At 40.8% G+C, this 27,925-nt stretch overlaps 1 protein-coding gene across 1 annotated transcript in view; it reads left to right on the top strand.

Annotated features, from left to right (window-relative positions):
- The window catches only part of Dync2h1 (dynein cytoplasmic 2 heavy chain 1), a 192,232-nt gene extending 166,901 nt beyond the window's left edge, over positions 1-25,331 (top strand). The window contains exons 84-89 of the mRNA XM_051155884.1: positions 813-1,022; positions 5,524-5,613; positions 13,879-13,988; positions 14,907-14,988; positions 18,590-18,706; positions 24,878-25,331. Coding sequence (XP_051011841.1) covers positions 813-1,022; positions 5,524-5,613; positions 13,879-13,988; positions 14,907-14,988; positions 18,590-18,706; positions 24,878-25,036 — 768 coding nt within the window. The 3' untranslated portion in view covers positions 25,037-25,331. The remainder of the gene's footprint in view (positions 1-812; positions 1,023-5,523; positions 5,614-13,878; positions 13,989-14,906; positions 14,989-18,589; positions 18,707-24,877) is intronic.
- Positions 25,332-27,925: the final 2,594 nt, after the last annotated feature.

Below are 27,925 nucleotides of genomic sequence, written 5' to 3'. Positions count from 1 at the left end.
GCATCAGCATAAGGCTGGTTCTGGGAACCAATTTCACGACTGTAAAGGGGACTTTCACCTTTGTGCATATTCCTTGAGTCTTTTATACCAACACATTTGGTCATAGCTTGAATACATTTAAACATGGTGAGAAAGAAAAGTCTACTAACAAGAAAGATGTGTTTTAGCTCCCAGGTTTAGCTACTGTGAGTCAGCACTCAGGAAACTCCCACTTTGGCCAATGTTCACTCTGTGTTTCCGTTCTTCCGCACTTCCGATATAAATTATGAATTACTACATACTTGTCTTGGTATCCTTACTCAAGTTATATAGCTTGATTCCAGCTAAACTAGAGGAAACAAACATGACATTGTGACTGCTTTTGGCCTTTTTTGAATAATTATATTTTCAGTAATTTAATAAAATCAATAAATTGATGTGAAAGAAATAGTTGTTGCATGTGTAAAAGGGCTAGCTTTGCAAGCTGTGTTTGTCCCCAAGTTTGGGTACAGTAAATGGGATGGCAGGTTAGCCAACCTCCCTGTGAGGTAGGTTGCTTTGACTTAGAGGGCTCCCTTTCTTCTCTGCCTTTCTCATGCTCTGACTATTGCTTCTCAGAGATTCTTGTTTTGCTATTTTGTTTCCACTCCACATTCCCGGGAAATTGTTCAAGTTCAGAAAGCTGTACTTGCAGACTTGGTTCATCCATTCCTAAACAGAAACATGAACTCATTCAGAAACATGAACTCATGAGTGATTCTTGACCTTTTACATACTTTGGTGTGTCTTTGATGTTACTCCTCGTTAACTGTGACATGACCTTGTTCTTTTAGAATTCAAACCTAATCCATCAGAAAGTATCACCTCCCAATGATCGACAAGGATCTCCAATATTATCGTTCATCATTCTTGAGCAGTTCAATGCCATCCGCTTAGTACAAAGTGTCCATCAGTCTCTTGCTGCCCTTAGCAAAGTCATCAGAGGAACTACGTTACTGAGTTCAGAAGTACAAAAACTGGCAAGTGCTTTATTAAACCAAAAGGTAAGCCAATCCTAAATCTATCACATGTTATTTTATTACCTCTGTGGGTCTGTTGTCAAGAAATTTAGTTATGAGGGATCCTGTAGTTAATTGTAACAGAAAACTAAAGTCAAGGTTGTGGGAGTTATGTAGATAGAGTACATTGGTTGAAAACTAACCGTGAGCCTAGTGGAGTCATTACATCATCTTGATACAGTGTATAGTTCTCTAGGCTCTCAGCCTTCCTTCTCTTCTGTGGCCATCTCTTTCGTACATGTGCAATGAAGTCTAGCTTGATTTCACTTTAGGACAAGTTTTCTTTACCATGTTGGTAACATACCAAACCAAGTTTTAGACCCTCTAAGCTTAAAGCTGTTTCCTAGCCTCTTAAACAGAAATCTTGGAATCAGCTTTGTTCCGAACCAGCTGGATTGTGAGTGTGCCTGTACCAGACCCTTCTGCAGGCGGATGTACTCTCGTGTCCACAGCAGCATGGGCCCAGTGCCTGGGAGGTGCTGGGAGTGAATGGTGAGGCAAAGACAAGGATGGGTCTGTGAAACTCCAGGATATGTTCATCAGAAAAAGAAATCAGCATGTTCCTCAATAAATAATTGGACTATTGTAGTAAATCATAAAATCCCTGTGGTTAATAGCCATTATACAAAACAGAGAGGTGGGAGAAGGAGATGGCCTCAGTAGGTTATCATGTCTTTCCTTACATGGATGCCAGTCCCTTTCCCTAGACTTTGTTGTCATTGGGTAGGTTTTCTGTTGCTTTTTATCTCTTGTATGCCTTGTATCTCTTGTATTCTGGTGTGGTCCTAGTGTTGGCAAAAAGTGTTGAAACAATTGATCTTTCTTATCTCTGTCTGTTGTAGCAGTGTCTCCACCTTGTCTGCAGTTCCTGATGTTCTTTCCCGGCAGCTGGCTATCTCACCTCTGTCAGTCTTGCCGCCACAGTTCATTTGCTTTATTTAGCTTTTCACTTTCAAGATTACTATTCTTTTTTTTTTCCTTCATAATTTCAATCTTGTTCCTGAATATCTCATCTAAGTTCCCAGCTTTCTCAACCAGATCTTGAATGGACTTTTCTCCTTCATTTCTTTACACGATTCCTCTTTGAGGTTGCCAAATATTTTTAAAATTAAACTTTTACATTCTTAGCCTAGTGTCATTTGAATCTTTTCAGTTTTGCCTTTTTTGTTTTGGTTTCTTTTTGTTTTTAATCCAGTTATTGTGGAGTGGTATGAGGTTTTGGAGGTGCCATCTTGGCTTACATGTATGTGTATGCACATATATATATATATGCATGTATATTTATATTGTTTGCTTCTACTGTATTGACTCCTCTTCCTGGCTTATATATGAGGATCTTGTCAGTTAGTAGTCTGCCTCCTTTGCCACTTGGAAGAGAGAAAGCACACTGCAGAAATAGTAAGAATTAAACAGACCATATATCTAAGTACGCTGAAAAATTCTATAAATACAAACTCTAACCTTAGTAAGGATAGGAAGGAGCAAGATGCTTACAGGATAAGCTGGGAGTTAGCTTTGTAGGCAGATGTATTAATAAGTAACTGAAAGAAAAGGGATGGGCAAAGGAAGAGGAGCATGAAAATACAGCAGAGCTCACGGGATGATGGCTTAAGGATGAATAGTGAAAGTTCATCTCATAAAACAAGTATGGATGAGGCAGTACAGTCAGAAAGAAACCAAAGGACTGGAAGGGAGTTAGCATCACGCATGCGCAAGGGTGGAAATGCTCCACTGGTTCACTTTCTCTCTGAAGCCCAATCTTGTCAGAGCTATTCGCAGTCTCAGCCCCACCCTGCTTTGCCGCTGCAATGCTTGCTTTATGCTGTATGATGCAGATATTTGAAGATAGCTTTGGGGTGTTTGAAATTCAACTGAGAGTAGGTCAGTTTTCACCAAACACAAAAACATTATGTTTAAATAAAAACTTTAAGTGTGCTATCCCATGTATTTAAAAATAAAAGTTAATTGTATTACATTCAAATGTTACAATTTGTGTGCTGTGTGATATTACTTAGGGTAACTTAGAGTAACACCCAATATTTTTACCAGTGTACTTGGGATGATGCCAGCAGGCATTGTGCTGCCTAGAATTAGGACTTATGCCTAAAGCTTTGCTGCTTTTCTTTTATTAAAAGACCCAATAACAAATACATCATAAATGCTACTGTTCTCTCTAACATGTTAGAACATACTTTAAATCATAACTTTAGAGAGATAATAAGTCAAAATTAAATTGACAGATTTCCTTGTCATCCATGCTAAATAACCACGAGTGTATAATTTTATTAGGAATTAATAGATTATACTGCTTTTTAAAAATCACTTTAATGAGCCCTTTATAGAACTGGTTTTTTAGACTATCTTAACATACTGATTGGTGACACTAAATACCTTTTAACTTAACTTAGTTTAATTTAATTTTAGTTTAATTTAAAACTGAGAATAGCAAACATACAGAAATGCTAGCGAATCTGGGTCTTCCTGAAGTGAGGAGGTGAGTGGTCAGTGTGGACAGCAGGGTTGTGCAGCACAGTGCTCGCAGAGTAGGATATACAGAAGGAAGGTCACCTTTTCCCTCACATTTTTCCAGTGAGTTTTTATTGATCGATTGTTTGTACATATTTTGGAGATAAAATGTAATAACTGATCACAGGTAGTTAGTATATGTCTCCTTAAACACTATCTAGGAACCTTCAAACGCTTTTCAGACTTTATGATCAACACGAGGATAGAGCAGCACAGTGAAGAAAGGAGACAGTGGAGGTTAGACTATGGGGGCTGATGACAGATTCAGTATGAAGATCTAGCTTTCTAATAATATGGTATAGAACTCTGTAGGCTTTTGTTCATCAAAGATAATGTACTGTACTTTTCTCTGTGTCTTTGTTTGATTTTGGATGGTAATGCTTGCCTTGTAGAGTGAATTTGGAAGGCTCCCCTTCCTTTTAAGGTTTTTCTGTAGTTTAGGGAAGTTGCCATATGTGTGCTTTGCTTATTTTTGACAGGGTTTTATGTAGCCCAGGCTGGCCTCAAATTCTCTATGGAGCTAAAAATAGCTTTGTACTTCTGATCCGCCTGCCTTCACCTCTCCAGTGGTGGGATTGTAAATGCATAGCAAGAAGCCTTGCAGCTTTTTTTTTTTTTTTTCCAGCTTTTGTTTTGTTTTGTTTAGGTCTTAGGATTGATATAAAACCTTTTCCATGCTAGCAAGCACTGTCCCACAGGTCTGTGTATCTCGAGGTGTTAGTTTCTTCTCAGAGGTTTCACATAGCTCAGCAGTGCAGCTGGCCTTTTGTTTACTGGGCTTTTCATTCATCGTCATCATCATCACCACCACCACCCTCCTCATAAATATTGTTGTTACTACTGCTTCCAATTCAGTCTTGTTAATTGTTTCTGGTTTGTTAATGTTTTCTGTTATCATTTGTTTTTGAGAGGTTTTATTATATTTATTTGTGTGTGTGATCACATATATGTATGTGTTATAGGTGGTTTTTCCTCCCTCCCTAAGCTCCTGGAATAATGATTAATGAAACTCATTAAATATTATACAAATACCTAGGCCATATAGCTAGGGTCTTCTCTGACTAGCTCATAACTTAAAATAATCCATTTATTCTAATGTACATTCTGCCGTGTGGACGGTTACCTGAGCTCAGGCACCATGTGCCTATCCTCTTCACATCTTGCTGGCTGGAATCTTGCATGCCTGACTTTATTCCAGAATCCCTCCGCCTGCTGGATGGTCCACCTATTTCCTCCCCTCAGCTGTGCACCATGGGCTTTTAAATTGAGAGGTGTGGCATCCATACAATACACAAGAGATTCCTTCTACATGTATGGGTTGGCCTGTTTTCTCACTTATATTGCTGAGGTAGCACCTTGTTGTACTTTTACCATACTTAAAATAATACAAAATTTGTTCATATTTATAAATATATTGAAAAATATAGAAAGCCCTCACAGAATTATGTTATAGTACATATATAGTTACTGAATACTTCTAAAGTATAGGAGTACACATTAGTGGAAGCTAACAGTGGGTCGGCTATTTGAAAAATAGTTCTTATAAAAGATCTTTTCTGAGTTACTTTATTTACTGGTTTTTAGTTTAGGTCACACAGTTCCATTAACAACTTTTCCTTGCACAGTCTACCTAGAATACCTTTGTGGGTAAAATCGTGTGTGCTACTTTATGTGTAGCTTGAAACAAATTCTGTAGGGACAAAGATCCTTTTTATCTTGAAGAAGTTTTAAATGAATTTTAAAGATTTACTCTGATTTCATTCTGTGCCAAGTATCACTTCAAGAAATCATGGTTGGCCAGTTTCACAGACAGCAAGTAGGAGACGCGTTCCTTCCTGTAAGAGGTTTTACATTTAATGAATCCCACCTTAACTTCAGACACTGTTTCCACCACATTAATGGTAGAAGTCTATTCACAGTGTTGCCCATGTAAGCTGACTTTTCCTCCTTTACACTGCAGTGTCCTCTCATGTGGCAGAGCAGGTGGGAAGGCCCCGAGGATCCCCTCCAGTACCTGCGAGGTCTTGTAGCCCGCACCCTTGCAATTCAGGTAAGAATGGACCATTAGTTGCTGCGTGTGTGGCTCTGACTATGGTACATAGGCTTACCTATTGAAATATCCTTAGTAGTGACAATGACAAGACTTTACGTAAAACATAATTTCACTTTTATGCCATTTGAAATGTTGATATTACACTCTTCAAATGTCTGCTGTCCATGGTTGTTGTTTTAATCATTGTTAATGTGGAGCAAAATCTAGACTTGTGCAGATAGTGCCTACGATAGCAACTGAAAGCCCTGTCAGAACTGTGACCTGAGAGCTATAAGGAGTGTTCTTCCTGTGGGGAAGCACTTTCCCCCACAGCAAACCCGGTAGGTGTATCAGCGAAAATAAACAGTAAGGAATAACAGGAGAGGAAGGGGGTCTGTTGCTCACATGGGACAAGTTAGTGGTGCATGTGGGGCCTTGTCTATGCTTTTCCATGCTGTTGTTTTGTTTTGTTTTGCTTTGCTTGTTTTTGTTGTTGTTGTTACATAATCTTGTTACGTGGCCCAGGTTTGCCTCAAATCTCCTGCCTCAGCTTCTCAAGTGCCACCTCTCCTAGCAGCAGACATGAATGTCTGCTATACAGTAACTTGATGTACATTTTACGTTCCATTCTTCATGAAGCTTTAGTGATCTCTGTACTGTCTCACATACTCCACGCTTCTGACACGTGCCACTGTACAGCCATGCTTTCTGGCCCATGCGCATTGTTCACTGACAACAGCCACAGCCACTTAAGGAGAAAACCCAGGCCATCAGTTATGAGAACTTGAAAAGTGCCTGCCTGTTCCTCTCACCTACAGACAATCTGTGTGAGGCCATTCTGACCCATTTCCAGGCTAACATTTAGGAAGTTGCCCTGTGGCTGAAGACTCTCCCTGTGCCTTTGTTTGTAGCCCATTACACCTGCTTTCTCCTCTTTAGAGCTTCCCTTAAGGTGTGTGGGGAAGTGTGCATCTTCTGGTCCTTTTAATCTATCATTTCATCTTTTTCTTACTCTAGTTCCCTTCTTACATTTCTCTACAGGAATTGGGGCCCATCTGAATTTTTGTTTTTGTCTGTTATAACCAATTCTTCATATGTGGATTATTAGAGACAATATCCTGGGAGGAAAATGATATCTGACTGATAGGAAGAACCACATAGAGACACTGACTGACTTGCTTCGTCTGCTCTGCAGATTGCTAGACATGACCTGTGGGTAAATGAAAGGACTAGAGAGAAGGAGTCCACAGTGGCCTTTAACAGTGTAGGGCTTCACACTCACGGGGTGTGCTCCCGCCATGGACTGTGATAGCATACCCCTATGCCTGTGTGGTCCACATTGCTGGCTTTACTTAGTTTTCATAAGGACAGAGCCTCTTGCTATAAAAGTGTGCTAGTAACTTTAATAGTCCTCTGCTGCTGAGGTATTTTGTTGATATCAAAATTAATCTTTGAAAATAATTCTACATAAACTATTGTAAACTTTTAAGATCATTCATTATTCATCTATAGCGTGACTCTTCATCCATAATATGTCAAATACTAAGCATCAAAACTGTATACCTTGCCTCTGTGTAATCATCTTTAGAACTTCATAGGAATTCCTGCTTCTCAAGATAAAAAACTGTAAGGCTTAATCATGTTTTCCTTCTAACCAGGAAACATTTTTCTCACTACCACTAGCTGGAGATTTTTTTTTTTTTTTTTTTTACTTTGTATCATTTTTTTACTAGCTTGCTACTTATTTTATTTGTAAGTGTAAAAAGTTGCCCATTTTCTGAAGTGACTTTAATGTCTAGGATTTCAGTTGTTTCATGTTTGCCATCTGTATTTCATTCCCAGAGCAGCTTGTGATGGTCAGAGAACAGCACAACTCCTAGTTGAATAAAAGAAGATAGGGGGGTGAAGGGGGAAGGGGGGGATTGGGGAGGCATAAAGATGAGAATTCACATTGCTTTGTAGGGATCTTTGAAAGTGAAAGCTTGGAGCTTCTTATAAAAATGTATTATTTTATAAATGTTTCAAACTGAATGCAAACAGTTTGAGCAAAGACCTGACCATAGTCGCAGATCTCAGGGTCTTAAATTCAGGGGAAAGTCAGTGAGCTACTGAAGGTTTCACATACAGTGCTGGTCACCATGTTAGGGTTTGTGCGAATCATTTGAAAATGATGAGAGTCGAGCATGGCATTTATTTGTTCAGCCAAAAATATTATAAACAGCTGCTGAATGTCAGGGCCTATGTGAAGTACTGGTGACATAATAATTAGTAAGTAGATTTAGCTTCTGTCTCACAAAAAATTATATTTCTTTTTGTTTGTTTGTTTTGATTTTTCTAGACAGGATTTCTCTGTGTAGTCCTGGAACTCGTGCCGTAAGCCAGGCTGGCCTCAAACCTGCCTCTGCTATCTGCACGCTGGGATTAAGGATGTGTGCCACTACCACCTGGCTAAAATTTATATTTCGTATATATATTCATTTTAGCAATTAAAAATTGTCAGTGTGGTTAGTGTTTCCTGGTGCCAAACATTGTGAGGTTGTTTGAGGTAGAGCACATCAGAACAGGTAGCCATGAGTAAGAGTAAAGGGGAGAGTGAGGAATACAGTGCTGTGGCAGGGAATAGTAGGAGGCCTAACCTAAAGGCAGTCAGAGAACACAGGGCTAACCTGAGAACTCAGGCTGGCAAGGACAAGGAAACATGTCCCTGACAGAAATAGGCCAGAGTCAAGAGAGCGGATATTAGCCACATAATACAGGCTAACTACACTACAATACAGAGACTGATGCACCAACCAAGGACCATGTGTGATGTGAACCTAGACCCTCTGCTCAGATGTAGTAGATAGACAGGACAGTCTCCTTGTGGGTCTCACAATATGGGGAGTAGGACCTACTTCCGACATGGACTCCCCCCCCTCCCATGTTGATCACTTCCCCCTGGCGGGGTGGCCTTACTAGGCCACAGAGGAAGACGATACAGGCAGTCCAGATGAGACTTGATGGGCTGAGGTCAAATGTTAGGGGAGGAGGGCTCTCATTTCTGAGGACTAGGGGAGGGAGGGAGAGGCGATGAAGTAGGGAGGGGGCTACAATCAGGATATAAAGTGAACAAATAAAAAATTAAAAAACAAAAAAGAGTTAAACTATAAAATAGCTTTTTTGAGTGTGAGGTTCTTTCACTAGAGGGAAGAAAGGGCCAAGTCATGTGACTATGCTAGTAATTATCTTTGATTTTTTAGGGTAAACCATACCTGTTGTAAGAAATGCTACATTGTGTTGTACAGGGATTGGTTGCCTAAGTTGAAGGCCTCTGTGTTAGTTGCCATTTACTGCGTAGAGAAGTTTTTCTGATGAGAGGTGTAAGATGTACTGTTGTATGTAATAGTAATGTTAGAATCAATTTATATTATGTCCGTTTAGCAGACCAATAGTGTTAGGGCCTATGGCCTGTCTCGCCACAGGTGCTTAGGCCCAATAACGGTGTCAGGCATGGGTTTCATCTTGTGGAAAGGGCCCTAAGTCCATGCAGAAAGTGTTTGGTCACTACCACAGTGTTCATGCCACTGTTTCACCAGTGGGCGTGTCTTACCAGGCTAGTCATCATCCTAGCTTTCAGGGTTCACAAGCACATAAGATCGATAGTTAATTTTCTTGTCAGATAGTGCACATAACATCTTCTTGCACTATGAGAGCTAGCCAGCCAGGACAGAGCTTCCAGGTCTGTACCAGCTTGATTTCTCCATGTCCTATGACCCAAATGTGGTATCTTCAGCAGTAGGGTCTTACGATGAAGTCTGGAGAACAACCCTGTATATTGGCAATAGCTTATAATGGTTGGTGATCTATGAGGCCTAACTGGCCAACAGCTCCAAAACAGGTAGCCGTTCTTAGCACTGGGCATTTTTTGTTGTCAGTAGCTTATGGTATGTAGTAGGGACATTGTTGTCCCATTATAGGATAACCCCTTTATGTCTTATGAAGCATCTGTAGTACTAAGCCTACTTCCGTGTGACTTTTTCCTAAAGATTTTTAGTGTTAGTCAACCCCTCCTCATGTTGCCTTCTCTGCCCTGTCCTCCCCTGGCTACAGCGGTTTAGCCCATCTACTCCTGTTATTCTGTTACTGAGGCTATAACATTGCATTCTACCTCTCGACCCTTGAAAGTCCACCCCTGTGGCTCCTTACTAATTTCTGACCTCTATGCATATTCCAGATAGAACACATAGCTGAAGAGTTAACACTAGCATCCACAAGTGAGAGAAAACACACAAAGGTTGTCTTTCCGGGTCTGGGTTACCTTACTCAGAATAATTGTTGCCAACTCCATCCATTTATCTGAAATTCCATAATTTCATTTCCCTAACAGCTGAATAATATTCCACTGTGTACATGCACTGCTGTTCATTATCCATTCATTGGGTGCTGAGCATTTGGGTTCTTTGCATTTTTTGGCTGTATGGTAAAGCAGCAGTGATCTTTAAAAGATAAAGCGGCTATCCTTATAGTAGGGTATGGAGTCCTTTAGGTTTATGCCCAAGAGTGATCTAGCTGGGTCTTGTGCTATTTCTGGCTTTCTGAGGAATCTCTAAACTGATTTCTACAGTGGCACACCAGTTTGTACTCTAACAGTAAGTGTTTTCATTTTTCCATATTCATTTTTGCATTTTTAGTAATTTGTTTGATCTTAACCATTCTGACTGGTGTAAGATGAAATCTCAAAGTTGTTTTAGTTTGCATTTTGGTGATAGCTAAGGATCGTGAATGTTTTTTAAAATGTTTCTCAGCTGTTTATACTTTGTCTCTTGAGAATCCTATTTAATGCCATGCTCAATTTTTAACTGGATTGTTCATTTTCCCTTGTTTAGTTTTTTTTGTTTTTGTTTTTCAGTTCGTTGTGTATTCTAGATACTAATCCTCTGTCGGGTACATTGAACCTCTTCACTCAAATGATGGTGCCATTGCTTTACAGAAGTAGTTGGTTCATGGGGGCTCACTTAATTTTGGTCTTAATGCTTGTGCTTCTAGGTCCTGTACAGGAAATACTTTGCTATGCCTTTGTATTCTGGTTCTCTGTTGAGGTCCTTGATCCATTTGGAGTTGTTTTATTCCAAGTGATTTCCTTCTCCTACACGCAGGTGTAGGTTCCTGGGTCACATGTGGTGCCTGGAGAGTCCCTGTGGGGAGCAGGGCTGTGATAAGCTGGCATCCCTGGCACGCAGAATATGGAGAGGCTGAGAGGAGCAGTCAGATATTTACGTGGGTTCCCAGGCTGCATGCAGTGGCTAGAAAGCCCCTGGTGGTGAATCTCCTTTGAGCCTTTCAGAGTTGGCTATGAGCATTTAATTTTGTAACAACCATGCATATCAGATTTCAGTATAGTCTGACTTCCGTTGCCTTTAAGTCTCATTTTCATATGTAAAAGAGGAGCAGAGAATTTCTGTAAAATTGGACAAAGATACAGAGGAGTGGTGTGTCTAGCCCATACAAAAACAATAATTGGTTGTATTATACCTGAAGTAGTTGTCTTCATGAGTAAACAGCTTTATTATTCAGTTCTATATAGCAGGTTCATAAAGAAAAAGAACTTTGCTAATAAGGTACTTCCTTTAATGTCATGTTCTACTTTCTGTTTTTGTCAGTTATGTGTGGCGTCTCATCTCCCCCTCCTGTAAGCTAATGTCATCGAGTGCATGCTTCTAATAGAAGGAGTGTAGTTTGAATGTATAAACAGTCTTAGAGCTAGCTCTCCATGTTGCAATGTTTACAACTCTAGTTGACTGTTGGACCTGGGGGAGTGGAGCTTAAAAATGAGACTCAAGTCTCATGCTTGTACAGCTTTATTCAGCGCAGTGGATAGTTTATACTCTGAGGGTTACAAAGAGTCACATGAGTAACATATACCATCACAAGGACAAACCACAAGTGGCAAAAACATGTTTTTCCATAGAGGCTTTAAAATGAGTGTAATCTAAACTAAATTCACTCCAATCCACTATACCTGGAAGGGGCAGCAAAGCACATTTCAAGAACAGTTCTGTGTTTTTAAAGAAACTAAGGGCACAGGACTCTTGCTCTCTTGGAGTTTTCTCACAAGCACTCAGAATCCCCAATGCTTGACTCAGTTCTTGGACCATGTTTCAACATTGCAGTATTTTTAAATCTTACATAACTTTGGGAAGTCATTTCATTTATGATATAGAGGAAACTATACTTGACCATCTGTAGGATGCATTGTGACCTAAGCCAGGAGTTGTCCTGCCTGCAATTCTGAGGTTTAATGCATGTGTGATGCTTAAGAAATCACCTGGCCCATTTGTCAGGCCATCCTGTTGGCTTTTATTCACCAATCTCCATAACTATATTTGTTACACATCATGTAACAAGTTAAAGCGATGAAGACTCTTGACTAAAAGTGTGAGTCTATCTGGAAGCCATCCAGCCGTGGCAGTAGCCTGTGGCATGAGGGAAGGAGATTGACAAAGAAGTTGTCGCATGTGCTTCTGCTCCATGTAGCTTTGTTACAGCTCTGGTTTGTTTATATACATTTCTTATCAAAAATACTGCTGCCTAATTCTTTATTTGCATGCTCGTACATCAGTGTAAGTGTAGTTTAAATGTGGAAAAAGGCAATTCTTTCCCCATCATGAGGTTTGCTGGTCGGTTATTACATCCATTAAAAGAAGCTGCATTACATGAGTCTAACCTATCAAATGGCTTTCTTACATTAATCTGGCTTTAAGCTTAGTAGACTAACAAGCTCTTATTTTTTCCATAGACTAACATTTTTACCAAAGAAACGTTTCCTCCTTGACTAATTATCTTAAGCTAAACTTTAATGAAGTAAACATCTATTGGCTACGCTAGTTTTTAATTACTTTGAGCATATAAAAATCCACTTCTGACAACAACTCGTTTGGATATTAGAATTTAAAATTGATTTTAAGGCATTAATATAATCATAGTATAATTGTAAATATTTATATTAAATGATTCATTTAAAATAATAAGTTCTTGGCTGCTTAGCTCTACCACTGAGTTACACCTCCTCTGTTTAGCTAATAATGAAAGACAATTAGGTAAGATTTCACACAGCATTATTGTAAAGCATAGTATCTGTGAGAGAGACTCATTGTTTATAAGAATCTCTTTAAATCTTTTATTAAAATATCAACACATGTCCACTACAAGGCTACAGAGACATCCCTGTTAGAGGGCTCTGTACTGGGCAAGTACACTGGGTCTGCTCTGCAGACATGCGACCGAAGCGTGCTTGTTTGGATAGCAATGGGCTCATCCTGCGGAGCTGCAGCAGTGTGACAGAGGCTGTTAGAGAACCCGAAGCTCACTGCTTTCTGCTATGGTAGCACTCGTGGTTGTTTTTTTTTTTTTTTTTTTTTTTTTTTTTTTTTTAAGGCTGTTTATAAATCATGTAAAACAAATTACTGAGAGAAGGGCCATCTTTGAGTGGCTAATAGCTGACATTCCTCTGTGTGGCAGCTGAAGTGATAGACTGCTTCAGAGAGCGCGACAAACCACCTTTTTAGGACCTGCAGAGAATCTTAGTAGAAGCAAGTCGCTTACTACCTGCCTTTATTTCTTGGCTTTAATAGCTGCAGTGTAACCTGAGGCAAGACTTTTAACCTCATTGTGTCTTGAAGGGAGGCTCTAACTTCCACATGGTACCCAGACAATTGGTTAATGAAAGTGTGCTGTTGCACAAGACTGCTAATGCATCTGTTCCAATAGGCAACATTTAAATTCTTTGTTTTTGTTTTTTTTGTTTTGGATACAGGGTTTCTCTGTGTAGCCTTGGATGTCCTGGACTCCCTTTGTAGACCAGGCTGGCCTCGAACTCACAGAGATCCACCTGCCTCTGCCTACCGATTGCTGGGATTAAAGCATGTGCCACCACTCCTGACACCTTTTAAGTTCTTATCAGACATACTGTGTGTTGCTGAGAGAAGAGGGTCCTCAGGGCTCAGATTTGCAACTGTGTATCTAGTGTGCACTGAGCATGTATCCCAACTGCCACACAACTTGAGCTATCCCATTTTAAGCTTTATTTTGTACATATTTGTACATTGAAATTATTGTACCAGGAGGCTTCCTCATGGTGGGTAGCTATACCAGATCACTGTCAGCCTTTTGCAAGGCAGAGGGGAGGCCTTAATGTTTTCAAGACACTATTTCAAAGCAATTGGAAAATGACTATCTAACACACTGGATGAAAACGGCTTATGCATAACTGTACATCTATATATTTGCTTTCCCTTCTCCCTCTAGAATTGGGTAGAGAAAGCTGAAAAACAAGCTCTTCTTGCTGACACTCTTGACCTGTCTGAACTTTTCCATCCAGACACATTCCTCAATGCTCTTCGCCAGGAGACTGCAAGGTAGCCAGAATGAGTACTTTATTTTCCCCTCTAGTCACGTTGTCTTGATTGTCAAGAGTAAATTTATTCTTAAAACCTGTAAAAGTTTATTATTCCCCCTAACAGTTTAACTTTACTAACAGTCAACTTGGAGGAAGAATGCGAACATAGATACAAGTGAGGGGATAACAATTGAGATGTAATCTGAATAAATTAATTAAAAAATTAATTAAAAATAGCAGTCTACTTTTACTCTCAATATCATTGCTTTATTATAATTGGGAAAAATTAATTCCTAAGTTTGGTTATTTTGTTTATCCAGATTTACTGTTCACAATAGTAGCCAGTGATCTAAGAGGTTTCTCTGGATAAGTTTCATTGTGAATATAGACAATGGTTAAAGGTCAAACTGGTCTTTGTACCAGTGTCAGATTACTGCATGTACATAGGCCGTTTGTAACAAGGCAGAATATAAGGAGCATTTCTATAATATTCTGAGGAAGAAGTAGAAGTTCATTAACAGGACTGGTGTTTATCTTTGCTCAGGTTATTTTGTTCATCCAATAAAAACTTAATGAATATCTTCCATGTGCTAACATTTGAGGACCATGATCAAAATGTAGAATTTAAACTGTCAAAGGCCCTCAACCTAAGAAACGTGTAATCTCAAAGGAAGATTGACATTTAAGCAGCTGATATTAAAACCTTAGGTATTTATTATACTTAATTTGGTAGCTTTTTCTTGCATATTATAAATATTTGGGTTGAAAATAGATATATTGTTACTTTATTTCCTAAGGACATTGCTTTATGTGTTTGGGGTTTGGATCTAGAGATTGCCCTCTGGGCTTTATGTCTGATAAGTGCATACTCATTGCTAGACCTGTATATCTGCACCAAAGAGTTATTTCTCATGACATTTGCTGCTTACTCTTACAGGGTGATGGCCTGCTCTGTGGATAGCCTTAAATTTGTAGCATCCTGGAAAGGCCGACTTCAAGAAGCAAAGCTACAGATTAAGGTACTAATCTGGGATGCTTAACTTAAAATGCATCATGTTGGTAATGTGTACGTTACTAACTCATAGGTACCTATTCTTGTAATGTAAGATCAATAGAGCTCAACTGTAGATGACAATCTAATTATGTAAGATTTAGCATGAAAGACTTAAAATAAGATGTATGTGATCTATTGTAAAACTTTTAACTCTACTTGCTGTATTTTGAAAAAACAAAATACATTATGTGTCTTTTAAAATGTACTTTTAAATCATGACCACACATAAAATGAAAGTGCTTGAGAGTGACTCTAGCTAGGTCAGCTCCACCAAAGGTCGGTGTTCACGTCTCTCACTATCTGCAGCTATTGCTGGCTGTGCCCTAGTTCACTTCAGTCCTCCTCCGTGTAAGTCTCATGTTCCTGAAAATGAGACTCTTTACGACATGGTCTCAGTATAGCGTGCCAAGAAGAAAATCTTGTTGAAAGTCCACCTGTGAAAGTGTTAGTGCTCAAAGCAGATCAAAGCAAATGACAAGCCGAGTCTAAGGTCAAACGTTGGAGAAGAAATCCACTTGTAATGGAGCAGCTTGTGGCTCATTGTCCTTAAGCTGTAAGGACAGACTGATGGAGCATAGTGAAGTGATATCCCGTGTCCAAAGCAGACCTGTTCCTGCAGAGAAACACAACTCACAGCATTGTCACAAGAACTGCTCAATCAAGTAGCAGAATGTTAAAAATATGTATTCTAAGTAAATTTATGATTTGGTGTTGGACTGCATCCTCAGCCCAGGCAAATTAATAAATTCATTCCAAATGCATAAAAGGTTTACTTCTAGAAATAAAAATATAGGAAATATATTTACTTAGGATTTTCAAAGAGAAAAAAATAATAAAAACTTTAAGGGAACACTTACAAATGACTAGTCCCTTAAAGTTTTTATATGAGAGGATGATGATGATGATGATGATGATGATGATGATGGTGGTGATGATGATGGTGATGATGATACGTGCAAAATAACACTCCACTGATTCCTTTCTAGCTACTGTGCCCTTATTTCATTGCTTATCTAGCAAGTGCAATTTTAAATAGAGATTTGATATGCTCCAGTTCCAGATGATTTCCTACATGTTTTTTCCCCTGACAGGTTTTTATTTTTATGATTTTACATTTAAGATGTGATTCATCTGACTTTCCGGTATGAAGTTTAAGACAAGGTCCTTTTATTTATTTTTTAACCTACTGATAGAGAACCGCTGTGGCAAAAAAGTTGAAAGACATTGAGACTGTAATACTTACTGGCTTTTTGTATCCTTAAAATTTACAATATATAACATATATCTATTTCACAGTAATATAAACTTAATTCCATTGATATAAAAGTATTCCTACATAGCCTGCCCCTCTGTGTGATATATACACAGAAGTATATGTACATCGTATAAAATCCTCAATATATTTATACTTATTACTAAGTAGGAAAGCATATATGTGTGTGTGTGTGTGTGTGTGTGTGTGTGTGTATATATATATATATATATATATATATACATATATTCACACAGATTATCGCATCAAGTTTTGATGTACCATTCCAGTGCTCTCATTTTTTTCTTAATGCATTTAGGCTATCATGTGGCATCATTTTCTCTGCTCTTTCCCTTCTTCCCCTCCCTCTTCCCTCCTTTATTTTCTTTTTTTTTTGATGCTGTGGATTGAACACAGGACCTTCCACATGTTAAGAAGTGCTCTAGCACTGAACTGCAATCCCAGCCCCAGCATTACCTTCTCATTACAAATAGCTTTGTGTTATTGTTATGCAGATTTAATTTTAAAACTGCAGAAATAACAAAACAGTTGCATGCAATTATATTCTTTGGGTTATAAAAATTCTGCTTCAATATTTCATGGGATTCTCTGCCCTAAGTAGGCTGGCTCATAGTTCTAGTACTGGTGTGACTAGAAGTTGGGCCATCTGTTGGGAGAACTTTATATTACCCATATCAGTCTTCCATGTATAGGGCAGTGTTTGGGGTCTGTGTGTAGAACTCTGGCTGCAGCTAGTACAAGGGAAGGAGAGTCTGTAGATGACACTCTACTCCTTGGTATGCAGCAGTCTTCACAGCAGTCATCTCAGGTAGATATTCTTTTTTTTTTTTAATTGAAAAATAAAATCATTCATATTACATCTCAATTGCTATCCCATCCCGTGCAGCCTCCCATTCCTCCCTCCCTCCCTCCCACTTTCACCTCATTCCTCTTCCCTATGACTGTGACTGATGGGGACCTCCTCCCCTTGAATATGATGCTAGGGTATCAAGTTTCTTCTTGGTAGTCTGCTATCCTTCCTCTGAGTGCCATCGGGCCTCCCCATCAAGGGGACATGGCCAAATATGGAGCACCAGAGTTCTTGTGAAAGTCAGTCCCCAGTCTCCACTTAACTGTGGAGAATGTCCTATTCCTTGGCTAGGTCTGGGTAGGGGTTTGATGATGACTACACGTATTGTCCATGGTTGGTGCCATAGATGGAGCAGAACCCCTGGGCCCAGATCTGCCCATCATAGTGTTCTTCTTGTAGGTTTAAAGGACCCTCTGGATCCATCTATTTCCCTATCTCCTATATTTCTCTCATCAGGTAGATAATCTTACCATGTTTTAAACAGGGGGAGACTGAGCTACAGCTCATTAATAAAATGGGTAAAACACCTAAATAAACACTTTGAATAAAAGATGTGCAAGTAGCCAGTAAGCAGAAGGAAGAGTCAGCTCCGCTGTTAGTTATGGAGAACGTGAAAACCTCAGCCCCTCAACTCACCACCTTATACCACACAGGATGAGCATTTCCGTCAGTGGCCCTCCCTGTGATCAGTTGTCTAGAAGCCACAGCTCCCTGCTGCCAACCACACAGGAGCGTATCCTCCTTTTTACTGAGTGGGTGTCACTTTGTCATTGTTGTAACTGAATCTGAAGCTCCCTCCTCTCAGGTGGGTCAGAGGCCATAGACCATTTAAGACTAGAAGCTACTGTGTAAGGTAGAGTGTGCTTGGTGTCACACATATGCCATGAGAAAACACAAGGCTGTAAACTGTAGCCTGTTGAATGGCTGGGAGTGTAAGCTACTGCTCCGCCTGTTGCCATTAGCTAGGACAGTTAACACTGGACAAATGAATAAAATGGCCACAGAAAACCTGTAGCTAGCATTACTGCAAGAACCATGTTTACCAAAAGCAACTGTAGACTGTATAAGACTTTTTTCCTTTACTCTCTCAACTCCACATGGTAGGGTAAATAAAAAGTGTTAGAAGACACGTAGGGACCACATGTTCATTCTTTGATTTGGCTTCTCTCCCCCACTTCCTAGGAAAGAATTAATTTGGCTTTTGTCTTTATATTTCTAGCAACCTAATGCCAAAGCACCCATGGTTATATAGTCAATGACATTAGTGAATTTTTCTTAAAATGTTAGCTAAAAAGTAAGAACTCTGTGAACACTGGTTCAGATTTTGTTTTTGCCAAATAAAAGGCCCTAATCTGTTTTCACAGTATATGACTTAAGCCCCAGCGGTGTGTGGCTGGCACCTGAGAATTCAGTCGTACTGTAACTCTCCCCTTTCTGTGGCAGGTCAGTGGCTTGTTACTGGAAGGGTGCAGTTTTGATGGCAACCACCTTTCAGAAAACCAGCACGATTCTCCCAGCGTGTCATCAGTGCTCCCTTGCTTTATGGGCTGGACGCCACAGGTGAGCATTTAGATAGATAGCTTCTAGTCCCATTGGTACACTCTTGGACTTTACTTTTCTGTAAGGTATCATAGCTTTTGTACTTTTAGCTTGTGTCCCCATTTTACCCGCGCTTTAACAAATTTGTAGTCAGAATAGTTTACATTTGAAGAGGTAAAGATTTTTGAACTATTTTATTTTAGAAACAGTTTTCTTAAAAAAAAACAAACAGCAAAGCAGTGTGTGTGTAATCAGTGCAAACTCTTGAGCTTAAGAACAGGTAGGGTGCGTTCTGACCCTCCTATGTGCCTCTCAGACCAGTGGCAAGGCAGATACTTCACATGCCTTCTTCAAGTGAGTAGTAAGCTGCACAGGGTCCGCCTTTCCAGTCAGGACACCGAGAGTCACCGAGTGTGGTGGTGCAGTGAGGATGCTGGTTGCCAGCTGGTGGTGGTGCTTGAAGAGGCTCCAGAGGTGGCTTTGCTGCTGGAGGCAGTAGGCCGTGGGGTGGGCTCGGAGCCTTAAAAGCCATGTGTCATTCTCAGTGTGCACTCCCTGCTTCTTCCTACTACCGTTCGAAAGGTAAGTTCTTAGCTTCCAGTTCCCAAAATTATAATTTGGACACAGTAACTTTGCTGAACTACTTTCACCATTTATTAATGGACAGTGGTTATAACGTGGGCAGTGTGGAGGCCTAGACACACTCTCATGTGTGTGCACTACTTAGAGCAGTGCCTCATATAGGCCTGAGGAGGCTTAGACACGTTCCTATGTATTTGAAATAAAATACTCAGAGTGTGCCTCTAATTCCTTACTCCACATAGTTCCTTATAGTTGCTGATGTTTCCAGTCACCTAGTACCTCCTACATTTAGACACCGCAGGGATGCTGACCACTAAAGTTGCGAAGACAACAGCCTCAGCTCTCCCCTGTATGAGCAAGAAGCAAAAGTCAGGTGACCTTACAGAGAAGGGAGCTTGCTTAGTCATGGCACAGAATGAGATGGCCTAGGATGCTTGCCAACGTCTATTTCACTTAGGTGTAATTTTGTTCAAGAAGGTGCCTTCTGCGTTTGCAGTGGCTCTTTCCACACACTGTGGAAAGGAAGTCAGCATTGTCCCGCACTTTAGTTGGAGGGACAAGCCAGTGGAATGCGTGGGGAGGAGCCACTGCATCTACTCCACAGCTGTTTTGTTGCACTGTTCAGAACTCTTTAAACAAGCTCAGAACAATGGAAACAGACATTTTAAGCCAACAGAAGGGATTTTTGTTTGTGTTTCACAAATCCCACAGTATCTGACAATAATCAAACTGTGCCTTCTAATCCAGGCACTGTGCAGCACCTCTAATTCTCAGCAGGTTGCTGTTAAATGGTTGTGAGGGATGGGCTAGTGGCCTTGGCATGTCCCTGCAGCGCCGCAGCTGAGCGTGTGGCCAGTCAGTGTCAGGTTTGCTCTGCCATCGCAGCTGCCCAGACACTTCATGCCTGCTGAGTTAGTACAACTGGAGTGACAGTTCTGAAGGACAAAGGAAAGGAAAATGCTGACATGGTCCTTCCTGTCTTGATCATAAGTTGTATGGACTAAGGTAATAAAACATGTGTTCAAACACTGTCAATGGCTGCCTGCATCTGCTAACGATGCAGATTGGGAGACTGGCTCCAGTTCAGCCAGTGTTGCTGCTCAAGTCCAGGTGCTAAGGCTTGTGAGGGCTGCCCAAAGAACCACTTGACACTTAGTTTCTGTCCTGAGTTTCCTTTTTCTCCAAGTCTGTAAACTCATCCTAGTCTCTTTGTTGAAAACACAAGTGGGGGTCTGTCTCTACCACTGCCCTTTTAAATCCTACTACAGCTTCCCAGAGAACAGTGGGTTTTTCTTTTTCTCTTTCTTTCTTTAGCAGTTTTCCTGTCTGTCCTGGACCTTGCTCTGTAAACCAGTCTGGCCTCAAATTCTCAGAGCTCCATCGCCATCACCATGCACCACACCCAGCCAGAACAGGGTTTCTATGGACTTGGTGGCAAGTTCTTTCCCTGGTTTATCCTGAGTTATGACACATAGATGTACCTCTTAAAGGTCCAGCTTCCTTACACCCTGTCTAAAATAGGAAAGCCAGCATTATCTGCTGTTGTGATCCACAAACACCCAGGAAAGAGGTTATATAAGTTATCTGGACCATGCATATACTGATGAAAAGATTTTGGTTTGATTCCATATACACTTTATTATAAATACATTGAATATTATATGATATAAATGTAGTTATATAATATACATATTATAAAACCATTAAAATTAATATTTGGCAAGTTTAAATTCAACTTCTTTATAATGGAATTAAAACAACCAACCTAGTAATTTTGTTGGGTTTTAATTTTTTAGTTGGGGTGATGTTATTTTCCTTTTTGTCTTATGTTTTTCCCTCTCTGATTTGTTATTGAATATTCTTCCCAAAGATATACACATCCCAATCCCCAGAATGCACCTGTGAATGTTTCATTATCTTATACAGAACACCCTGCAGATGGATTATGTCAAAGCTCTCTACATGGGAGCTACATCCTAGATTAGCCAGGCAGGCCCAGCACCCCCATGGGGTCTGTAAAAACACAGAAACAGGAGAACCCTGAAGACAGCTGCAAAAGTTGAGAGGGCAGAGAGGAAAGCTTGAAAAGAGAGAGGCCTCTGGAAGCCAGGGGAGCAAGACAGCCATCCTCTCAGGGAGCCTCCAGAAGGAGCAGGGCCTGCCAGCACCTGTGTCAGAACTCTGACCACCAGCACTGTAAGACAGTACAGCAGTTCTTTCAAGACGCTAAATTTGCGTCGATGTTGTAGGAACAGGAAATGATGTGCACAAATTGTTACACAGGTGCTGGGGCATTATAAATGTGCATAGAATAGTACTAAAATGTGCAAAGGACAAAGACCATGCTTACAGTTGTTACTGTGAAATAGAAGATGTATTAAAATACAGACAAACATATGCTAGTAGGTTTTTGAAAGACTCTTGACTAGTCTCCCTGTCTTGGTTCTTTAGTCCCTGCCACCAGCAGTGACCAGGACCACACCTTTTCAGTGTGAAGTTACTTTATTTCTGCCCAGAAGCCGTCAAAGGGCTCCTGAAAAATCCCAAGTCCCATTATCTCTCTCAGAGTAAAAGAATAAGGAAAGAGAAATGTAGTGGAAATACAAGTGTCCTTTTGAAGATATCCTGTCATTAGCATATTGCTCACTGCTGCTATGACTTGTGTGCTGTCAACTCACCCTGCATAAAGCACCAAAGTTACATCACACTAACAGGCACGTTGGAGAAGTAGGGAACCTGGCAGTGCGCGTATCCACGTGAGACAGTGTGCATGAAGGATGGCACTGCATTTCAGACTTTAACTTCAGAACCAAGCTTGGCCAACAGAGTAGTTTCTGTTTACTATAACTGTTACTGACTTTTGTTTGCGTAATACATTCTATGTACTATCATGAACTATTTAGTCTTCATGTATCTCGTTATGTTAATTGAACAGTATATTTGTTCATGTATTTAATGAAATTTTAATTGTATACAAACATCCTACCCTAGGTAATCTGATTCCTTGGCCTAGTAAAATAAACGTGTTAGAGGGGGAAGTAGATCATCAGAATGTAGTCAGGATACACAGCACTCCCCAGGGACCGTGCTCCTTCTGATGTTGGCCACATCACCAGCTCTGATTGAGGCCTGATAGCAAATCAGTTCAGTTTTCACAAAAGGCAGCAGCCTGAGAAGTGCTGAGCACAATGTCAAGGAGCCGCAGTGGTGCTTTGCTTTAGAATACTGTCCACCTGGGGAGAAGGATGAGTGAATGCACAGCACCATGGGCTGCCCTGGTCCTGTTGTCTCTGACAGCAACAGCACTGGAAGCCTTAGCTTTCCACAAACAGCAGGGACTGCCCCAGCAGTCAGCTTCACAGCACCTCAGTCCGTCGGATGTGTGATGTCTGTCTGCTCTTTGTAAGGACTGCAGAGGTAACAGCAGAAGAAAGCTTGCACGAAACACCTGAGGCTCTGAGTCCTGGGTCCTAATGCTTTACCCTTTAAGCAGAATTGGAGAAGAGAACTGAGTCGGTGATAGGAGTCCGACATTCTCCTTATTCCAGTCCCTACATTTTTGAAGCAATCCATCCTCTCACAACCTTTGTTATGATGACATCCCAGAAGACGTAATTGTAATGTTCTAGACATTTGATATATATGTATTTCCTAAACTGAATTGAAGGCCTTTCTTCCTGGATATGGACACAGCCTTTGTGACAGGTGCACCTGAGCACACAAAGCACCGTTACATGGAAGGCTGAGTAGCTGATAAGTCACACAAATTGGAGATGACTAGGAAGGCTCAGGGCACGTGGCCTGCATTTGTTTTGGGAAATGACCTACATAAAGTGCAGGTTTCGTTGTATGTGCAGTAGGTTAAAATTCAGGAATGTCAAAGAGACTGAAGTGACTTAGATCAAAGACCTGAGGATCTCAGAGAATCCTCATATGGGAAAAGATAAAAAGTTCTTTTGATGCCCACTTAAGAGTTAAGAACAAGATTTTAAAACATTTTCACGAAAGAAAACTATCTTATTTATCTTTATCATAGCATCGTCTACTCCTAGCAATAGGTGCTAAAAGAGTGACTTCTTCTAGATGATTTCAAAGTTGGTAGAAATAGCAGTTCAAAAAATAAGGTGTGTACACGAATAAGGCTCCAACTTCCTCTGACATATGCAAGGGTCACATGCCTTTTGACCTAGGGGAAGAAAGCACTTATCTTCTAGACAAGTACTCCGTATTCTGAAACCGTGCATTTCCATAAATGGTCATGTCTATTTTGAAAGGTAATAATTGCTTATGTGCTAATATTAATGGGCCATCCTTACCATGGGTAAACTTTTCTAATCCATTCCTGTAACCTTCTAGAATATTCTGTCTTAGTGCTTAAATTCTATCCCAACTATAAAACAGTAAATCTCACTGATTGGATGGGATCACAGGTTCAGTCCAAAATGCAGTGTTAGATTTGAATTGGGAGCACCATTGCAAATTTGTTTCAAAAATCTCTCTTTGAAAAAGATGCCTGTTTCTGAGATTCGGTCACTGGAAAACTCTAGACTGAGAGTGACTAGCCATTGTTGGAACCCAAATGATCTTTGATGGCATCTCTCATGAAGGAAACCAAGGATCATCACAGCAATCTTTGGCTTCTGTGGGAGACATTGCATGCAAGCCTTTGCCACACTGACACACTAGAGACACTGTGACGTTACACTAGCAAGGGCCCCAAACTTAGCAGCCAATTGGAACAGCTTGTGGGTAAAGGTGGACAAACTGAACACCAGGAAGATAATTGCACTGAACCACAGCAAAAATGCCAAGTCCACAGCTAACATAGAAAAGCCAGCAACACTACCTGATAATCCGGGAGAGTAGTAGGGAAATGCATTGCGTTAAACATAAAGAGAGATTAGAGCCATTTATTTAAACTAGTCCTCCTAAATTGAACTCTATGGTAGTAATACATGAGAAACATAAATTCTTCATAGACTTATTACTGCTTAGAAATGTTGTATTTTTAGGTTTTATAGAAATATATAGATAAAATTGTATGTTTAACTTTCAAAATATTCTAGTACTTGGGGCTAAAGGAGTTTGTGTGTGTGTGTGTATGTGTGTGTGTGTATGTGTGTGTGTGTGTGTGAGAGAGAGAGAGAGGGTGGTGGAGGGAAGGAGAGGGAGAACACAAATATAACGGCACGTTGCAGAAGTCAGAAGACAACCTCAGGCATTCTTCTCACCGTTGAGATGTGTTTCACTTGTTGAACACCACTGCACACACCAGGTTAGGTGGACAGCGAGCTACCTGGAATTTTCCTGTCTCCGCCTCCCATCGCCCTAGGAGCACCAGGACTATAAGGACTATAGCTGCCTGTACTATGTGTCTGGCTCCTATGTGACTATTAGGGACTTGAACTCAGGTCCTCATGCATGCCAGTGAGCCACCTTCTCAGTCCTTAGGAAAGTTTATAGAGCAGCCATGACTGGACATGAGTGAACTGCTGTGCGATATAGTTTATTGTGCTAATCTTTACTTGAAATGTCTAATATCTAACATAGCACAATTGAAAGGTTTGAATTTGTTGCTGTATTTTTAGACCATTGTTTTCTTTTGAACAGGGTGCATTTGGTCCATACTCCCCTGATGAATGCATCTCTTTGCCTGTTTATACAAGTGCTGAAAGGGACCGTGTGGTGACCAACATTGATGTTCCCTGTGGGGGCAACCAGGACCAGTGGATCCAGTGTGGGGCGGCACTGTTTCTTAAAAGTCAGTAAATCTGAGGCGGCACAGGACTTAACAGTGTGGCATTTGCTGCAAAGCAGTACACAAAGCGTTAGTCAGCCTGCACTGGAAATGCTAGCTCTGAATATCTGCAGTTAGTTGATGATCTCCTTGTGTATCTATGTTTAAAAATGTGTAATACCAGCACATATACCTTAAATAATTTCATACTAAAGTGGGGCATTTGGTGGTAGTAAATATTTTTATGAGGAAGTTTACTTTTTCAGTGGTTGGCTCAGATATATAAGATTTAAAGTTCTGTATTTAAGAAAAAGATAATAAAAATAAATAAAAATTTGAAAAAGAAGTTAATATTTTGGTTATCATTTTGTATAATTGCATATAAACTTGCTTTAGTCTTCTATAGTTTTAAATACATGTGTCACTCTGCTTTTAAGCATTGAACAATGTACAATTAAACTTGATGTCATTTCATTGTGTATCTTATATAACATAATACCTAAAATTTTAAAGGTAAAGAGGATAAATTTACATGAGAATGTAGATAATAAGGTCATGAATACATAAATTTTGGCTATATGACTTAGACTCACCTTTTTAATATGTGCTTTGGAGCTTGTATTTCAGCTCTGCAAGACTCCCTGAGATCAAAGAGTGCAGTGCTGCTGCAGCCGGTGACACTTCAGCAGGCTGTAGTCCTGTGCAGATGTCTGTCTCCTTGGAACAAATAACTGTTAAGGGTTCAGACTTGCACTTTGCTCTCAGGCGGGTGTATAACAGCCACTCTAGCCTACTGTGTATGTAGCTACACTTGTGACAATTCGGCCAGGGTTTTGTTTTGTTTTGCATTCCCCGTTCCCCACCCCCTCTATCAGGAACAGAACACTCCAGCACTGAGCCAAATCCCCACCCTTGGTCAGGAACGGAACACTGCAGCACTGAGCCAGATCCCCACCCTTGGTCAGGAACGGAACACTGCAGCACTGAGCCAGATCCCCACCCTTGGTCAGGAACGGAACACTGCAGCACTGAGCCAATCCCCCACCCTTGGTCAGGAACGGAACACTGCAGCACTGAGCCAGATCCCCACCCTTGGTCAGGAACGGAACACTGCAGCACTGAGCCAATCCCCCACCCTTGGTCAGGAACGGAACACTGCAGCATTGAGCCAGATCCCCACCCTTGGTCAGGAACGAAACACTGCAGCACTAAGCCAGATCCCACCCCCCCCCCGCTTGGTCAGGAACGGAACACTGCAGCACTGAGCCAGATCCCCACCCTTGGTCAGGAACGGAACACTGCAGCACTGAGCCAATCCCCCACCCTTGGTCAGGAACGGAACACTGCAGCACTGAGCCAATCCCCCACCCTTGGCATTTATCATCAAAGAGAAGCTGAAGACCTAGAGGACAAATAAAGGCTGAAATAAAGGAAAAAGAGACTGTGAGTCAGAATAGAATCTCAGAGTGATACTCAAAAACCAGAAAACAACAGTCCAGAAACCAGAACAAGCTGTAAAGACATACGGCAGCACCATACAGTAACTGTTAGGATTTTCCATGCATGTCTAAGGAACAGTGAAATTCTGTAATGGCAGCCTGGTGAAGGTGGCACATTCCTGTAATCCCAGCACTCGGGAGGCAGAGGCAGGTAGATCTCTTGTGAGTTTAAGGCCTGCCAGGTCTACAGAGTGAGCTCCAGGGCAGCCAGACCTACACAGAGAAACTTGTCCTGAAAAACCAAAGAAAAGAAAAAAGAAAGAAATTCCATAATAGCTATAAAAAGCTTAAATGAATGTGATTTTGAAATTTCTGGGGAATAGGAAACAGCTGAGAAATAACCCGTTTTCATTGTGTTGTATTTATATCTGTTCTAGTTCTGAAGGAGACAAAAGTCAGAGCCCAAACTATGATTTGACCAGGGCAGGTTTTATAAGCATTACAGCTCTGAAGGAAAAAAGTATCCTGGTGGTCAGGAGACAAGAAATACCACAAAGTCACACCACACAACACACTTCACACAAGAGATTTATTGGGAGGGAAAAATGCAGAAGGGAGGCTGCCTCTCCTGTGGTGAGAAGCAGCAGAGAACTGAGCAGAAGACAGGGCTTATATAGGATCTCAGGGCCAGGGGTGGGGAATGGGGGCAGCTTTCCAGAGGTGGGGTGGGGGGGGGGAGGGAGGATTGGTGGGATTTCAAGTCCTGAGCTTGAGCTTTCTACTGGGCAGGGCAGGGGCTCGGTCCAGTCCTTAGGGCAGTTAGAGTGTTCTGTGGGTAGAACTGGGCAGTTTAAGGTCCTCAGGGGAGGGGCCTGCCCGCTTTCAAGCGTCAAGGAGCTTCTATCCCCTCCTTTTTTCTTTATTATTGATAAACAATCTGGTTATTAGAAGGGGAGACATATCATTAGACTACTTCCTGTTGAGTGGGGGTGTCGGCATTCTTTGGGTGAAGTTCTTTGATCTTTGGGTATAATTGGGACTTGCAAGCCTGGGTCCATTGCTAGGAGCCAGTAATCCTATAATCCAGTAAGCCAGTAATAGGATCTGATTAAAAGTCTGGTTAGAAATCTTTTGGTTCTGCTCAAGAAATTAAACGCCACCAAACCAAATAACCCAATTGAGAAATGGGGCTCAGAATTAAACAGAGAATTCTCAACAGAGGAATATCAAATGGCTGAGAAACACTTAAAGAAATGCTGAACATCTCTAGTCATCAGAGAAATGCAAATCAAAACAACTCTGAGATTCCATCTTACACCCATCAGAATGGCTAAAATCAAACATTCATGTGACAACACATGCTGGCGAGGATGTGGAGAGAGAGGAACACTCCTTCATTGCTGGTGGGAATGCAAACTAGTACAGCCACTTTGGAAATCTATCTGGTGCTACCTTAGAAAACTGGGAATAGGGCTTCCTCAA

Source organism: Acomys russatus, chromosome 14 (assembly GCF_903995435.1).
Source record: "Acomys russatus chromosome 14, mAcoRus1.1, whole genome shotgun sequence".
NCBI classification, from domain to species: domain Eukaryota; kingdom Metazoa; phylum Chordata; class Mammalia; order Rodentia; family Muridae; genus Acomys; species Acomys russatus.
Note: the sequence above shows the minus strand (reverse complement) of the source record. Positions and strands in the feature narration are given on the sequence as shown.